The 18,099-nt window shown below is 33.9% G+C and overlaps 3 protein-coding genes across 6 annotated transcripts; all 3 read right to left on the minus strand.

Moving 5' to 3' along the window:
- Positions 1-12: 12 nt before the first annotated feature.
- On the minus strand, positions 13-3,326 carry LOC140958746 (exonuclease DPD1, chloroplastic/mitochondrial-like; the record flags this gene model as incomplete). Its single annotated transcript, XM_073416310.1, is given in 5 exon segments — positions 13-1,972; positions 2,066-2,161; positions 2,164-2,270; positions 3,011-3,036; positions 3,039-3,326. Coding segments are annotated over 5 exon segments (696 nt in total), but the record flags the coding sequence as incomplete, so codon positions are not given.
- Positions 3,327-3,864: 538 nt separating this feature from the next.
- Positions 3,865-6,654, minus strand: LOC140959110 (GDP-fucose transporter 1-like). 2 transcript variants are annotated; one of them, XM_073416873.1, is made up of 2 exons: positions 5,646-6,654; positions 3,865-5,558 (listed from the first exon to the last, which is right to left on the minus strand). In XM_073416873.1, exons 1-2 carry the CDS (start codon positions 6,316-6,318, stop codon positions 5,263-5,265), a joined length of 969 nt encoding a protein of 322 aa, XP_073272974.1. In that variant the 5' UTR covers positions 6,319-6,654; the 3' UTR covers positions 3,865-5,262. The 2 variants fall into 2 exon arrangements, with proteins under 2 accessions (XP_073272974.1, XP_073272973.1); XM_073416872.1 differs by having other exon boundaries at positions 3,865-6,654.
- A 578-nt stretch (positions 6,655-7,232) lies between these two features.
- Positions 7,233-16,350, minus strand: LOC140959108 (calmodulin-binding protein 60 B-like). Of its 3 annotated transcripts, none has more exons than XM_073416870.1 (8): positions 12,999-14,488; positions 12,808-12,883; positions 9,533-9,570; positions 8,812-9,305; positions 8,516-8,676; positions 8,230-8,427; positions 7,948-8,104; positions 7,233-7,594 (listed from the first exon to the last, which is right to left on the minus strand). In XM_073416870.1, exons 1-8 carry the CDS (start codon positions 13,079-13,081, stop codon positions 7,281-7,283), a joined length of 1,521 nt encoding a protein of 506 aa, XP_073272971.1. In that variant the 5' UTR covers positions 13,082-14,488; the 3' UTR covers positions 7,233-7,280. The 3 variants fall into 3 exon arrangements, with proteins under 3 accessions (XP_073272971.1, XP_073272970.1, XP_073272972.1); XM_073416869.1 differs by having other exon boundaries at positions 7,939-8,104; positions 12,999-14,487; XM_073416871.1 differs by lacking the exon at positions 12,999-14,488 and adding an exon at positions 16,308-16,350 and having other exon boundaries at positions 7,939-8,104; positions 8,812-9,570.
- Positions 16,351-18,099: the final 1,749 nt, after the last annotated feature.

The raw sequence follows: 18,099 nt of genomic DNA on the forward strand, positions 1-18,099 counted from the left end.
ATCATTTTTAAATTTGTTTTACTGATTCAAGTCACTCATTTGCATACACGGAACAAGAGCGAAAAAATTATTTAGAACAAAAATTGGAACTGAAAGTTGCTATTTTCAGATAGAACTGGAGCTTTTTCCTTTCATGTTCATGATAGAGATAGCGAGTGTTTTAGAAGATAGCGAGTGTTTTAGAAGTGAAGGGCTGCTGGTACCATTAGTTGTTGATAGATGAAAACGCGGATGAGGCAGCCGGTTTCCATGCTATTTTATCAATATTCCTTCGTCACTTTTAAAATTGTTGTTATTTTTATATACAAACGGTTCATATTTCTCCATTTTTTACTATCAGAGGAATGTTTATTATTCATGTAGATAAAATCCAAATGCACACGTCTTCATGAAATCGACTGTTAGAAATTTGATTAAATTATAGATAAATTGAAAACTCGTCTTTTATAAATGCAGCGAAGGAGCTGAAATTGAAGCTGCGTTGAAGACAAAATTTAATCAATGGTAGAGTTCTACTTTCAGCTAAGCCCCTTTATAGATGTTTAAAGTACAACTACTTTTTTCTTGATAGGAAACAAACTTTATTATAATAATGGATTATGTTACAGTAGAGGCGGATGTGTAATCCACAAATTCATGTGATGCAATGTATTAGTATACGAACAAATTCATGTGGTCTCTTTACAACAATTGGATCAACTTTTAGGGTAATACCTCAAGAGTAGAGTCCCCCAACAATAGGGTCGAATAAATTGAGATTTGTGCTACAGACTCCAATGTTGGAAACTACTAAAATGTATTTGGATGAAATGATTTTATTTCAAATCCAGAAAAGAATTGCAGCACCGAGAAAAAGAAGCAACATCAAGGACGAAAAAAAGTAGCATCAAGAAAAATTGACTTGGGCTTCTCTCGTCTGCCAGTTACGTCCTCCCGCGAGTGACCTATATAAAAGGTGAGTTTATGAAACACAAAATCCTGCCAAGAAGGATGGACCCGAAATTCTTGAGGACCAGAGCTATGCCCGGAAGTATAACAAGAAGATTAACGAGACCGCGAGCGGGGAATGGTTGATGTTTGATGAAATTTCCATACTCTCCAAATCTCGTCGAAATGATGAAGAGCAAATATGGTGTTTTCGGAGAAAGAGTTTTCTTTTATTTAGCCAACATGATAAATAATCCAATAATCCAACAGGAAAAAAACTAGCATTTTGTCAGTTCTCTCTACTTCAATTTGAAAACCATTTCAAATTATCAATACATATATGATGTCTCTCACATGTCTGCCACTGTCCCACGTAAATAAAGTAAGAGTGATAATATATCAACCAATCACAAATCAGGTTCATATCTCCATCTCATGAAATTAAGCTGCTGGCCAAATTTTATTTTTTTTTAAAAAAACGCCTAAGCAACATCTAGGCGGTAGATAAATCTTCATATATCGCATACTGCTTTTTAGAACACCAAGTACAACCAACTTGGGTAGATTTCACTCCCAGCAATCGGCTCAGACCGTATCGATAACCCACTAATACAATTTCAATTGGGACATAATTCACTCAACCCCGTGTAAAACTAACACAGTTTCATGCAATGCTTTGAAAGAATCTAATTTTAGTCAGTATAATGATTTGAAAGAATCGGACCTACAAAAAGCGAGTGTATAGGTGGGAATTACTCATATTTCTTGAGAATATGAGATTGGGTATATCTGGTGGTGTTTGGTTGGTCTTCCTACTATTCCAACTCAAAATAAATCTCCACCAACAGCACCGAGAATGCTGTCTCCTACTTGAATGACCCCCAGATCAGGTCAGATATCGGCACTTTAAGGTCAGAAGTCAACCTTTGTAGAACTAATGCTAACGAGCGCACATCCGATAGAGCTCTATGGGCAGACCCAACCAATGGAATGTTATAGCATTCCCTTAGGGCTTGCAATGACGTCTTTGAAGGAACCTTCAATTCTGGCAGTAAAATGACATTTGACTTCAACATTTAATATGGTTCTCTATTAATTTTATGCACAAGAGAGGCAAGTGAAAAAGAAAAAAGGAAACCTTTGGACTCCATCAATGCACGAGCCAGTGGAAGAGTGTCAGCGAACAACCAATCTTTAGGAATCTCATATGAAGATCGTCTAAACTCATTTTTCAGAAAGGAACGTCAAAAGTGCGGCCATTATGAGCTATGAACAAAATGACTCCGCCAGGAACTTGGTGGCTTTTAACACACTGGAGTATGATAGGAATAAGGTCCTTCATCCTACAAAACCAAGACAGAATAAGACATACGCCGTACATTGATTGGACAAAAGCTTTACATTTCAGCGTTTCTATGCCAGAAGCATTTTTGGATTCAATTTTCTGGATATCGTTTTCATCTGAGGAAATTAAAGTAAATATCTTGTATCATTTTTGTTCTCTCCCAAAATATATTTTCATCCATTTTTGCATTTCCGACATAATTATTAAATTTAATTCAATTTTTCATCACACCCAAAAATAACTCTCTATATAATATTCTCCCCATACATCAGAGTAAAAGATGTCTTGTTTAGAAGAAAGAACCAAACAAAACCACATTTTGTAATACAATCCTTATAAACACATTTTTAGAGAATATTTTGCCGAGAATAGCAAAAATGAAAATCAACATCTGTGGCTTTTCAGAAAATGAGTTTGAACAAAAGTGGTAGAGACTGAATCATAAGGAGAAATTTCAGATCAGGTTAGATGCGGATTAAAACAAAAATGGTAACTATCAGTAAATTATGCATCCCGATAGAGAGACTGTCAAAATTCATTCAGCAGCATAATAATCTAGATTTGTATCCTCTATAGTGCACAACATGGTGCTGTGCACTGTAGAGCAGTTGGAAACACCAATACACTAGATCCAAATTCAATCCTATCTATGCTTAATAGTCAATTTCTTGGCCATAAATCACACAAGGAAACACCAACGTTTTATGCAAGTATAGAAGTGGTCGTTTTGTAAAGTACCTGGGTACATTTGATCTCTTCACCGAGTGGGTTGATTAGAAATGCCATGAAAATGTGTATTTGTCACTTCACGCTCTGGATTGACAAGAGTCTGAAAAGTGCTGTTTTCACCCCCTCGAAGATCTTGAAATGCTATGTCAATTACCAGATCAAACTCATTACTCAACCCCGTGGTTTCAATGTTGAAACAGATAGTAGTGACTTTCTTCGCCAAGTCATTGTAGTACTGATCTGTTTCTGATTTAATATTTTCTAGTTTACAAGTACTCAACTTGGTTCTGTTACTTTCGGAAATTATCTCGTTTCTTCTTGCGTGTTAACTTCTCCTTGCATCCACTTGTTTCTGTATTTATGGTTCATCCGGTCCATCTCTGCCCTCTTTCAAGCTCATATTTATCTGTGCAAAGAACTCTTGTGCCGCTGCCATTCCCACTTAATTTACAGAAGCCTGCCCACCAAGAATTAGCTAAAGTTTGAATTTTGCATCGGGGCAGTTGCAACAGAGAGAAACACAATGCAACAGTTCTGATCCAACAGTTACAGAATTAAAATGGTAAATAAATAAAATGGATTAGCCTGCAGAGGGCGGCACAATGAACATATCACAAGTGTGACTTTCTGCTTTCCTATAAGTGCTCGAACCATTTAATCTTAATGAGATACTTATTCATATTGGAAACTGATCTAACATGAACTGCAAATTTACAACACAAATTAGAACCTTTGCAGTGGAAAAGATAGTGCTTTCTGAGGGCATCCGATTAATTGAACAAACTTCAAGATGGATGTTCAATAGAAGTCAAAAAACTTCATGTTCAGATATAAGGAATTCCAGAAAAGAGGGGCATAAAATGTCTGACAAACATATACTGCATATGATACATAAAACAGAGCATCAATTGATGTCCAATCCTATACTATAAGTCTGAATCTTGGAATGCTTTTGTCATATTTTAATTAGCTTATTCTGAATTAGCTGTAAAAAATTTAAATGATAAAACGTACTAATTAGAAAAAAATAATCAGCCAAAACAAGAAATTGCCAATTCTATCCAACTCAGGGCAGTCAAACTTCCAGCAACAACCCACAATTTCAGTTTCATCAAAATCTGAAAACATGTATCTATAGTGAAATAAATTTTATTAGCAAGCATTGGAGAAAAAATAAAATAAAAATAAATCAATAAACATGATCAATTTTTTGACAAGATCATAAATTATGGGTACAACCATATGATTGTGATGAGTAATATCATATCACAATGGATAAATGAGAAAATATAATCGAATTATCTTGTTGAGCAAAAATCAATTCATCATATTCACAAGTCCTAGTTAGTGCTGATAATAAACTGTTCTACATATTATATGAATGAATAAATAACTATGCACTACATGCAATGCCAGTGTGCTAGGGGCTGACATAATTAAGTTGATCATGCCAATTATAACAGTACGAAGAGACAATTCTCAATGGAAACCCAACCCTTCACATTTTAATACATAACCTAAGCATAACAATTGCAGGACCCGAGCTCCACCAACAACTATGCATTTGAGGCGGCAAGCGATGGGACCCATAATCGATGTTAGATTATTAGAAATATATTTTCAATGATTTGTACCGATTTTCATCCGTGAAAAGACATGAGAGCCCAAATAGTGTGAAAAAAATTATGCGTGGAACAGAGAGTGCATAATCATTTCTAACATATTATTAGAAAATTATGACAGTTGATTAGATAATATATATAAACCAACATAAACTAGCAATAGGATTTAAAGACTTGTGTCATTTTCATCGGGCACAAATTTTTTTTTAATTTATCGCTACAAATAGTTGAGTTACCTATTTCTCGGCATAAAGATGCATCATGTAAGCGGGTCATTTTCCACTTGTGTTCTTCTAGAGTGACAAAATTACCATAAAAAAGAACTCGAGAGAGGATGCTATGTTTGTGGAAAGCAGAGAAAATATAAGCATGGTTCCGTGACTTCCGTCTCTCTTTATGATATTCAACAGTTGATGAATTAACATCAGAAATTATTAATATTACAAATCACAATACCTCAAGGATAAACTGTTTCAATCTCTCTCTTCAACTGAGGAATTCAGGAAGGAAAGATCGAACCACATTATCATTTAATTATTTTTATGTTGACGGGGTATGATGAGAACAGAGTTATATTATCAAGTCACAACCGTATGCCTCAAAATTCACATAAGTAGCCTCAGCTTATGGACGTAAAGTTCATACACCAGAAATTTTATCAGAAATGCCTTTCTCATCCTCATCTGAATAACCATCGCCACTGTTGTTCTGGTCAATTTGTTTGGATAGTCCAGACTCTTGCTGGTTGGAAGAATTTCCAGCTCCTCCGGTGACTGATTGCTGATAGAGAACCCCTCCAGCAAGAGTCAAGAGCAAGCACACCAAACCAATTGGGGTAGCGTGCTTATCCCAAATCAACACATTAATGGCAACCGTCAAAAACTTGTTCACCACACCGGTAACTGTGAATGCAGTAGCTGAGATAGCCTTTCTAGCTGCAAAGCCAAAGAAACTAATAAGCAACCCAAACACACAAGACAGGGAGACAGCAAAAAAGGCAACCGGATTGAACAAATCCCCACCACTCGACCTTCCTATAGCCATAAACACATCAACATACTCTCCGGTCACAATCCAAAAGACAGGTGCCATCATCAGGGACAACAAATTATTGTAAAACACAAATCCCCACGTATTCAAACCAAGATTCGTCACCATGTGCTTGATGTAAACCATCTCAGTGGTAATGGTCACAAGATATGCTAATGCCCAAGAATAGGCCGTCAATGTGAACCCGTTATCCGTTGCTACATACCCAACCGCAGCGCCTAATATGATCACCAAGGATAAAAACGTTAACTTGGAGGGACACGGCTGTCTCCTAGACACAGTATCTGCAAATGCCACCAAAAGGGGAGTGAGAGATCTAAAGACTATGAATGTATCCACATTAGCGTGGCGAAGGAGATTCGTGTTAGTGAATATAGCCAAGTAAAACACGAATGCCGCAGGAAAGAACTTCTTAGCAGTCTCCAACACGAATGTATCGTGTGCCAAGAACCCTAATTTCCCCAATATCCAGACCCCAAGAGCAGATGTGAGGTACTGCAAAGCAGTGAGTAGTCCCGGGTAATTAAACTTGGCGACCGAAAACTTGTTGATAACAGCAAGTAAGCTAGAGCAGAGAGCATAGCCTATGACAAGACTGCTGGTAGCGTAGTATGGCTTAGATGCCTCCAATCTAATAGAAGCCATTATGGTTTCTGAATCTGATACCCGCAACACTAGAATCTGATCTGGATTTGGGTAAATTGCGACCGTAATAGAAAAATCAAAGGCCGAAACCCATAATCATCGCTCAATGAGAAATTAACCTTGAATAATAATGAGAAATCGCGATGAAAATAGAGAGTAAAGCCTCGAAAGTTTGGTGAGATCAGATAATGGAACTGTTACACTTACAACATGGTGAGAGTGAAAATGACCTGTGGATCGACACAAGGTACAGCTGACATTGATGGAGAGGCAAGAAGATTGTCAGATTCTAATGGTGGGAGGAGTTCATTGATTCAGATAAATATTTACCTCCATTACTGAATTTTACCACAATTCCAATATCTAATTTTTATATTAAATACTTCATAATTAATTCCAAAAATATGGGGATTATACCTGAATGAGACAAACTTTTCAATATATAACTAAAATTTTACACTTAGTAACATTGAATTTAGGAAAAAAATACGTTAGATACTACTTAGAATTTGGAATTTAGAACTTCAACTTATAAAGATTTGGAATCGAGGGGATTTGGGACTCAACAAGTACACAGAGATTTATGGATCCAAATATTAACAGACTTTGCACAAACACCACATAATTGATGTGATGCAGAAACCAAGCAGTAGGAAGCTTAACATTTTCCTAGGCAGTTGATTCTTCACTGTCCGTACATGGAAAAAAGACACCCTTTCTTGCATTTTAAGCAAAGGGATCGCGACATCGACACAAGCCTATAATACACACTATGTTACAGAATCTTGACTAATTTACACGGAGGATTCAAAAGCCAACCTTGTGTTCTTGTAGATGATGTTCACATTCAGTTGTAGAAGCTTTCCAGTTTTCTAGCAGCTATGTTACGCCTAACCAGTATCCACCACTTGATCACTGCCAGAACCTTGCACCACCTAGTCTTGGGAGTATGAATTCCAGGATCATAAGAGATTGTGCCTATGTTGTGATTGCCGGAAACTTGCTCCACCTGAAGGTCTACCATCCTCCGGTAGATCTTGATGAAGCAGTTGTGTTCCGACATAGTGATCTTCTGAAGCCCATGTATGACCATTTCCCATTAAGAATTCATCAGGGGAATTGTCCACCCCGAAACAGTTTCCCAAAGCTAAATTGAACGTCCCTTGGTTCTGGTCTGCCACACTTTCCAAGGAGCTATTATATTGTTCTCCCCCTTTGTAAGGTTGTGAAAATGAAATAGTTGGATGGTTGACATTCATCTGCGTTTCCAGATAATCTGTGATAAAAATGATATTTCAGTTGCTTCCAAGTTCAAGAGAGAGATATGCCAGTCATAGAAGATTAACAAAGGGGTACTTCCTAAAGCTAGTAGATGTCTTGCGACCTTAATGTCGAAAGATTAACAAAGGGAGTTTTCCAAAATGTCTAAAGATCAGAGTTTTCTTATAATCACGAATTTAAACAGTTTCCATTAATAATATGCAGTAAATCATCATGTTTGTTAACCATTAAACCAGATACTGATGGAATTTTTTCAAGCCGAAGGTATAAAAATTGAAAAATGGTTGGGACCAAAAAGTAAATGGAAATTAGCATGTACGAGTAGGGCCATAGTTCAACCGTGTTCACCTTCCATGTTAGTGTGATCCAAGCTTGGATTGTTAAATGAACTTTCTCCAGCACTTGCCAATAGAATAGAGATAGAGCCAATAATCGATGGGTCGGCTATCAAAACCCAGTCCTCCGAGTTGTCATATGCGTGCTGCTTCAGATGTTCCACCACCTCCTGGCAACACAGAAGGCAAACTAAATCTTTTTCATATATCTTTTCCACGGGACAGAATTTTAAAGTCAAATTAGCCAGTTTTGTGCTCAAGTTAAAATAAGAAGTTCCAAAAGCAAGAAACCAACCACATGATATACGTCGAGTTTATCCAAAGAATGGTAATTCTGTCCATCAAAAGTTGCTCCTACGACCTTGTGGACAGAGTTGAACACTAGACTGGTCCCTTGCACAGTACTGAACACGTATAGCTTGTTATCGACTGGACAGGTTAAAGCATGTCCAACGATTGTTGCCCACATCTTATTGGAGATGTTATGCAGCAACTACACATCAAGCGAGTAGTGTTGGCAAGCATTTACGTCTTGTCAGGACAAGAAATTTGTACATAAACTTCGTATAAGTGTATCTTACGCTACGCAAGTACAGCGGGTTTTTGAAGTACAGTCGCAAGAAATCTTTGACAGAGTGTATCTTGCACTCCTCCAATTTTTTATGGGATGGCCCATCTTTAGCGATCTTCTCCAATCGCCAAACTTCATCATCCAAGGATGGCGGGTAAAGTTTCTCATATGCTACAGAACAAATGATTATATCAGCACGTCTTTTTCTACAAGTTAATCTTATCAGAAAATGAATGAACATCCATAAGACATTTATACAAACTATATGACCATTAAAGGAGAAAGAGGTCCAGAAATGACGCTTACACTTGCCACGATGGTCTTTAACCTTGAAGGCATCACTAATTCCTTCCCTGACCCTTATTCGATCAGACCTGGCATGAAGTTTAGCACCCAATCTAAATTTCCCACTTCTTATCCAGCTTGAATTGTCTGTGAAGATAATTTCATCGATGTATCCTACACCCTCCTGCAATTGAACAATCAACTCTCCGCTTACCAACGGCTTTTTCCCTTCTCTGTTCTGCACGGTTTTGCGATCAAACTGTTGTCCCATCTGATCGTCGTAATCATCAGGATTAAATTCGCCATCCAGGACTACAAGATCCACTTTGCTTGAAGATATGGAACCTGAAGTTATTATTCTCTGGGAAGTGGGATCATATAAGACCACTTTTACAGGGCTTTTGTCATCAGATAAAATTTTACTCCCTGTGTAAATGGTTCTGTGGATATTACTCTGAAATCGCAACTGCCAAGTCCTGGATACGGAGGATGGTTCTATTTGGTCGTGAGAGGAACTGAAAGAAATAGTTCGAGGATACATTTTTAGATTGACATCAAAAAACAAGGTGCATAGAAACCTAAACTACATCTAAATCAACCTGGCAGGTCAGTTAAAAAGACGAGTACAGACATTGAAATAGACTCTGTAATCCCATGAAATCAGATACATAGCAACATTACACTTGGAGATGAAAAAGCAAGTGATTCCAAAGGTGACAACATAATTTAGTAATATACCAACCTCAGTTTTTCAAACGAACTGTCCACCGCCTCGCGCACCTATCAGGCAGAAACACAACAGATCAAGAATAGAAAGATGCATTGCTAATATGACTTGAGAAAACCAATCTACCATACATATACATATACCACTTCAATTGTGAATTTCCTTATATATCTTTGTTCATTTAAGTTGGCCAATTAAATTATTAAGTTATCTTAAGGGTTTTTTTTTTTGTAATTCACCATCCATCTTAAATGAATTTGGACATTATTATACATTTATCTTTCTTTCCTAATTTTATGCCAAAAAAATTATTTATTTACTTTTCTTTATTCATTTAAGTTAGCAAATTAAATTAATGTTTTTTTAAGGATTTTTTTGTGATTCATTGTCATTTTAGATAGATTTGGACATTAATACACGTTCTTCTTTCTTTTCTAAATTTTAAGTAAAAAAAGTATTTATTTACATTTCTTAATCAATTTTTGTGATTCATTGTCCATCTTAGATATATTTCTTAGTCAATTTTTTTGGTTCATTGTCCATCTTACATATATTTGGACATTAATACACATTTTTTTATTCCTAAATTTATGTAAAAAAAATTATTTATTTACATTTCTTAGTCAATTTTTGTAATTTATTGTCCATCTTAAATTAGGGTTGGATAGGAAACATGTTTCACGAAAGTCTCATAGAAGTTTTTGTGCCAATTTTTATTTTTAACTTAAGTAAATTAACATCTATTAATAACGTAAATAATACACGACTAATAAATTTGAAAACTCTAATAAAATGGTGTGATTTCACATATATGTTCTATCTTCGTTAAATAATATTAATAAATACATGTGTTTTTTTTTGTTCATTTTCATGAATTAATGAATTTTATAATAATTGAAGAAAAATGAAATTTTATTTTTGGAAAGAAATTTATAGTCCATTTTTTTAAAAAAAAAAACTATATCTTTAATGGAATTTAAAATAAGCGACACAATGTTAGCAGTTTAACTCACGAGAAATTCTCAGGAGTTCATTCATCCCAATACTACCCTCACTCATGCACGCTTAACCCAACAAAACTAAATGATAGTGAAAGATTTATCTTTTCGTTCAAACGTTTCAGAATCTTCAAGTCAAAAGTTATATTTGTTACCCAAGACACGTTTTTATTTCTTATAATTGTGATTTACCGTGCAAAACCCTATACTAAGCTAATGGTGAACATAATGAGGATTGCACTGACGTGTCAATTTGTCAAATCGTAAAACCCTATGCATGACAAACACAAATAATTTTTTGGTACCATAAGAAGACACTTCATTAAATTTATGTCTAATAATTACTTTTATATGCATCAAAGGGATAGAAAAAAAAGAAATAAGAATGAATTCAAATAATTTTTATGTAAAACAAATTACTTTACATCTACAATTACTTAAAATGGTTTATAAGATTTAAAAATTTTTCTTATGTTTTTTAAATATTTTTTTCTCAAAAAATATAAGTTTTTAAAAATATTATAATTATCTTCATGTTTTATGTCCTGTTAAATTTTCATCAATGAATATTTGTAGAACTTGTAGCTAATGGAATCTATATATAACACGGGTTGATTTTTTTCATTAATTAATTTTAATGTATTTTAAAATAAATCAAATGAAGATGAAGTTTACACTTTTATTCAAAATTTTATGATCATCTAATTTTTGAATAGGTGAATCATTCTTGATCTTAATATTTTGCTATAAATACGCCTGCAAATATATATGTATATGTTTCATGTCACTTAGTTAGATCTAATTTCAAATATCTAAAAAAATGTGTTTGAATTATATCATACAGAAATAAGGGCACGACATTATTTTTTTTAACTTGTTTTTTTCATTTACTATGTTTGTCATAAATCTTTTGTTCAAAATTTGATACATTTCTTAACTACATGTATGAAGAACCAATAAATTATATAATTCACAGAAATCATATATTACCCTCTTCATAGAACATAAGACCCAAAATATGTGGCTTTGATTGGTGTACTCTCATACATATTTTCATATAAACAACAAGACAAATAATAAAATATCAGAAAAATCAATTGCCGCCAACAATACTAAACAAAATGAATTTAAAAAATTCATGACACAAACAACCTCCATAAAAAAATGATAACTCAAAGTTCAAAAATAATTTATTTAGTACAATAACAAAGAAATTGAAGTATATACGAGCAACAAAAAGCATAAATCACTCTCAAATTAAATAGTAACTCATATTATTCAAAATTTTTATAGNAATTAGAAAAAAATCGTATGCCAAAAATCTACTTGAAATTATCTCTTTTAACAATTTATCCATGTTTGTCGTCCACCAGAGGACTCATAGATCCACTAATTTTTTTAGTCCACTTATTAATTTCACAATAAATAATACTACAAAAATAATATAATCAAGCACATAAAAACTCAAATGCAAATACCTTCAATCAATTTAAATAAAAAATTTTGAATAGAGAATATAATAATGTTGTAAAAATTTTGAATACTGATTTATAGACAGAAGTCTGAAAATACATTTGTCCCAATAAATAAAAAAATATTATCTCTTTATATTCTGAGATATAAGCTAAAAACGAAAAAACATTTAATCATTTTTAATATTTTCTAAGTCGCTTCAAACTAAGTAATCTAAGTTAACAAAATATCTCAAGGAAAAAAAATTTAAAAATAATCATTTTTGTGGGATATATGGTTTTGTTTTATATTTTCTTTCGGTGAACAAACAAGTCACATAAAGGAATCCAAACACAACATGATCAATACAAACGACATATAACACCAAAACATGTAATGCTATGTTAAAAAATTCATCTCATTGCAAGAACACAAAATGATCAAATGAAGCATATTATTTAGTAATATATATTTATTTAGCAGCATATATAAAAAATTGACTAAATAGCTTAAAAACAGTGTTTGGAATAACTTACATACAAACATTTCTCTCAATCATGTATCTCTATTGACACATAAAAAGTTTGAAAATATCTTTATTCCAAATGAGAGAAAGAAATTTTATATAACCTTAATATTTATTAATAATTTATTTTTATTCAATCCGACTCATCTCTCTTCATCTGCCCATTATTACCTATCATCAATATGGTAGATATTTTTCGTGAATTTGACGGAAATGTATAAATTTAGTAATTAAAATTAAATTTAAAAATAAATTAAAACAATAATTAGTTTGATTGAGTTAAATACACTATTAATGATTTTATGAATAAATACCCATGTCTGGATGAGGGGTTCCAATTTGGGTACATATTCTTGCAGCAGCCGTCCAGCAGTCACCTCCCTGAAAATACTGCACAAACCCGATAGAGGAAAAACGCATGAAACATAGATAATCATACACATCCAATCAATATCAATAAACCAGAAAAATGAACAAGTCCAAGTCCAAGTCCAAGTCCACCCACTTGGAACTTAAGCGCCGGCGTTTATTCTCGCCAGCTTCAGAACCTCCCTCACTTCCCTCCCCGAGTAGCCGTTTAATGTTCATCTAAGAGCGGAAGTCACAAGCCGACGAGGTAACTAGTTGAAATGGCTAAAAAAATTATCGCAGCAAACTATCCAAAGCCGGTAACCAAGAAACTGCGCAGTAACTTCTAAAATAGAGAAACTGGTGACAGGGAACAACACAGGAAGCTTCATTTCTTAATTTTTAAAAAAGACCATATAAGTTAGCTGTCAACTGTAAAACCTTCCAAGGACCCACGAATCTTATGTGGGGGTGTGTAAGATAGAAGATTATTTTAGGTGCCGAACCTTGTGTAAAATCCAACTTACTGTGAGCACCACGTAGAAATGACCAAGAGAGGACAAATCAACCGCATGATATTTTACCATTTAGCATGATAACAGAATAAGATGACAAAATCACGTAACGCATAGATTATGAAGAAAACGCAAGCGTGGGACAGAAAGGGACTCGGCGCGTCTTGTTTTAACAAATGGTACTTGCCATTTCCTTCTTTGAAAACATGTCAACTTAACTCGTGTACGTGAACATCAAAAGCCAATTTATATGTATATTTGGAGTTATGGGTCATACTGATCATATCTTATTCTTGTGCACCATCAAAATATTCAATAACATAACTGATATAAATATTTATAATTCTATCATATAATTTATAGATCACATTTAAAATAAAAGAAAGATTGACTAGTTTGTTGTCTATTATAACAAAACAAATATTCAATTCATTTTAGCATGAGGGTCTTGAAAAGACTTTTATGGTCATACAAGAATTGTCACACCCAAGGCCGAAGACAGTGAGTCGATCGTAGGTGTCACGAGGTTGCAACAATGAGTGGCTCCTGGCAGGTTTCTAGATGAAAAGAAGATTAATAAACTGATTACACAACGGAATGAGAGGGGTTCCAAAAGTGTTCAGGTATGAGACTGTGCAATTGAGTCGTGCTTAAAAAATTAATATGTACTACTCATATCAAGAAGGTGTATCTTTATTTCGAGAGCTCTTGACTTGGGGCAATTCTAGGACGGGTGACCCCGAGACGTTTCTTAGGGTGCGTATGTGTAAGACATAAGCACGTTGGAAAGACTTGTCTAGGCACAGTGGGGACAATCGTCGAATCTTGGGCGGTTCAATTGGTATCATCTTCTTTTCGGGAACTCATCGCTTAAGAACTCCAAAGTTAAGTGTGCTTGACTTGGGACAATTATGGAATGGGTGACCCCCCGGTAAGATTTCAAGAATGCATGTGAGTGAGGACAAAAGCACGTTAGAAAGACTAGTTTTGGTACAGTGGGGACAGTCGTCGAATTTGAGACATTATAGTTGGTATCAAAGCCGATATCTCATAATATGGTGTGTGTAACGTTTGTGGCCGAAGAAGGCAGTGAGTGATCGTCGGTGCCATGAGGTTGCACAGACAATGAGCGGCTCCTGGCAGACTTCTAGGTGAAGAGAATATGAATAAACCGATTCCACACCAAAATGAGATGGATTACAAAACTGTTCATCTATGGGAATGTGCATTTGAGGAGTGCTCGAAAAATTTGATAGTTATTCCTCGTATCAAGAAGGTACATCTTCTTTTTAGAACCTCATCAGATAAGAACCACAAAGTTGAGCGTGCTTGATTTGAGACAATTCTGACATTGAAAACTTCCAAATGGTGCGTGTGACAATTCTAGGATGGATGACCTCCTGAGAAGTTTCTTAGAGTACGTGAGTAAGGACATAAGCACGCTGGGAAAACTCGTCTTGGTATAGTTGGGACAGTCGACGATCCTAGGACGTTATTTCCGACCAAAGACATTCATGGCGACCAAATGTTATTTTGGAAAAAATAAGAACTTTTATTTTTAAAAAAAAAAACATTTCATATAAATACACATGTATTCTACCACATAACTAGCCAACGCAGAAAAATGACTGTTTTATATGTTGAAATTAATAATACAAGTTGTCCTAACTTTTATTACCTGTGATGAAGCCAACACAGAATGTCTCAGCTTTGTTATGGCTTCCCCACACTTTCTTTCAACGTCTCTTGGACATTGCCCGGAAATAAAGGTTAGTTGGAAATTCGAGTTTGGTCATGTTGACACGTCACAAAATGGAAGTTTGAATCGACCAAAAATTCAATTTTGGAGAAATTATGTATGAAATTTAATGTTTTTCCAGTCACATGGGGTAGTTAAGTTTGTCAGAAAAGATTATGGACAAATCAAATAAAAAAGAACTTGGCTAAATTTGTTCGTATGTTTGATTTTCTGTGCAAGTGCTTCGAAATTATTGGGCACTTGAGATATTCAAGGAAGTTGTCTCTCTATGAAAATGGATAGTACCTGCATCAATCACCGTCTCTGCCTCTGTCTCGTCAAACAAGTCGATGGATCTTCCCCAATTTCAGAATTTTAATGAATTAAACAATCAATTCAATTTCAGTAACCATGCATTTTGATTAGTATTAACTTAACATATTGAAATACAAATAAAAATAGATCCCATATAGAATTTCAAAAAAATTTCATGACATTATCTCACTGGGAGTGAGATAATTTTGTAGATTTATGGCTTCAGTTTTTTTTTTTTTTTTTGGGGGGGGTTTTACAACTCATGTAAAATAAAATTTTGCTCTGGTTTTTAAAATAAAAGCACATAAGAATTGGTGGTTGATGAAAATAAGATAATGTTTTATTAAAATATAAATTTGGCCATGGAATCAGAATGTAATAATATTATATACCTAGTAAACTTGACCCGGTCCGATCAAATGATACATTAACTGAGATTAATATTGTATGTAGATAGAACATATGATTTGAATGCTGTAACTGATCTTTTTCTGGATACAGGAATTGGCCCGACTTTCCCCTCGTAATCTACAGAAACGGAGAAAGATACCAACCAAAAATGTTAATATTGGCAAAAATTCATTTAACTAGTTCTTTCCTTGAATACTGATTCTAAGAAAACACCTTTTTTTTATTGACTCTTGACTGGGTAGCAAGTAGTAGTCCAAAATCAACATAATTCCTCGAGATAGTGATGATCATTCTGTCGATCATATTCACACAAAGTTGTATATTTTGGTCATCATAGCAATCCTTCCCTTGCAAATTAAAGAAAAGAAAAAATATATATCAAGAATTAGCTAAATTTCTTAATCGGAAATCAAACAATGTTTTTCCGAATGCATGCCATGATTGAGTAAGGACTGTCACTTGTGAATAATAATGATAGAATACTTACACAGCTCATCAATAGAAATGTTACACACGCTTTGTCCCCCCTTTATCGAGTGAACTCGCCCTGCAACAATATCGGATTAAAACTATAAAGAGGCTGATAACAAAAGATGTACGACGTTGAGTAGTTATAGTTTGTATTTAGGTTAAAATTGAGTTTATATGTATGATATTTTCATCAGACACATCATGTATAATTCTTGTCATTTCATATTCACCATTCTTTATGCAAAACATACACCAAAACTATGTTCAAGTTCTGGAGATTGGTGAGGCTGAAACGCAACAGAGAAATGGTGTTAAAACAATTTTTAAAAAAAAGTTATCCCAAAAAAAAAAAAATTTGCTAGTGAAAGGTGGTAGCCTGATTTCAGGCTCCGTATCAATCCTTTTGATTTAAATGTACCTCAATATTAGTGGACCATCGTCAAACTATTCTCACTCAAAATTTCAGATATCAACAATAAATTGGACAAATGAATTAAATTAAATTCCAATCAATCGCAATGCAATGCAATGCAATGCTTCTGACTACTCACTGTGGCATCAGCCACAAATACAATACTTCAAATCAAGATGAAATTAATATATTGGCATAAAAAGAAGTATGGGAGAAAAAATAGGTTATTTTCTAAAATCACTAAATTATTAATGAAGATGAATCAAAGATAAATGAATAGGACTAGTATAAATGCCCTTAAGAACAGAGAAGGAGAAGTAAAATAACACAAAAGTCATGATTTATTAAGGTCATCACCACAACCTCAGAAAATAGAATCTTAAACTTAAATGCTTTATTTGTGAATAAATTGATAGATGAATATTAAGAATGAGGGGAAAAACATAACTATCAACAATGCAGTCATCAATGTCAAAATTGAGGACACGAGAGAGACAAAAAGAGCGACTCGATCAGATGACAAAACATATACAGTATAAGATTGCCATGCATTCGAATAAGATGGGGAAACTGAATATTCATCTGGTTTTCCCAAAATGATTGTGATAGAGCTCGTTGTTGGGGAAACTGTCAAGTTGAAACCAGCATCTTATGAGTTTCACCTGTTCTTACTTCAGTAACCACGATGGAATGGGTAAAAATAACAACTAAGCCACGATGATGTAAACCAGAATATCAAAGAACTGAACTGTGTTCGCTAAAATTCCAGAGCAAATAAATGTAGAAATGTTCTGTAACATTAAATAAAAAGTTTACCTATGGAAGATGAGTGTGCGATGTTGCAAGTAATTTTTAGTAACGAGCGACCGAAACAAGCGGGAGGCTTTAATAAGAGGTTGAAGTCTGGCTTGTATAGTCTTTTCTTTTTAAGGCATATTATTTGAATAAAACTGATTCTTCCGAATAAATAAATACTAATTTTCAAGTTATTAATTATCAAAGCCGATTCTTCCGTATCTATGCATACAAATTATTAAAAAAAATACGAAATTTAAGGGTGAAGAAGTGATCAAGAATGTTCAATGATACTAAGGATGTTGATGTGATAAAATCGATGCATAGAAATGTCAAACCATAATAACTTCATCTCATAGTTATACAAGAATGAAATAATGTTAATACAATTAATGTTAAAATATTAATTTTTTATTTTATTAAATATATGAACATTTAAATACAAAATAAAATTATATTATTAAAAAAATTAAAATCATACATAATTAATACATAAAAAAGTTTACACAAATTATTAATCCATAAAAAAGTTTACACAAAATAAATAAAATTTTGAAAAAAGAAAAAAATTACAAAATATTTCCCAACTCCTCCTTTACTT

This window comes from Primulina huaijiensis, chromosome 15 (assembly GCF_012295235.1).
Source record: "Primulina huaijiensis isolate GDHJ02 chromosome 15, ASM1229523v2, whole genome shotgun sequence".
NCBI lineage: Eukaryota > Viridiplantae > Streptophyta > Magnoliopsida > Lamiales > Gesneriaceae > Primulina > Primulina huaijiensis.

Coding starts and splice junctions, on each gene's coding strand:
- LOC140959108 (XM_073416869.1), bottom strand. CDS start 13,081: ATGAACATTAAACGGCTACTCGGGGAGGGAAGTGAGGGAGGTTCTGAA. Junction 9,571..12,807: donor AACCCCTCATCCAGACATGG/GTATTTATTCAT, acceptor TCTGCCTGATAG/GTGCGCGAGGCGGTGGACAG. Junction 8,428..8,515: donor ACCCGCTGTACTTGCGTAGC/GTAAGATACACT, acceptor CTTGATGTGTAG/TTGCTGCATAACATCTCCAA.
- LOC140959110 (XM_073416872.1), bottom strand. CDS start 6,318: ATGGCTTCTATTAGATTGGAGGCATCTAAGCCATACTACGCTACCAGC.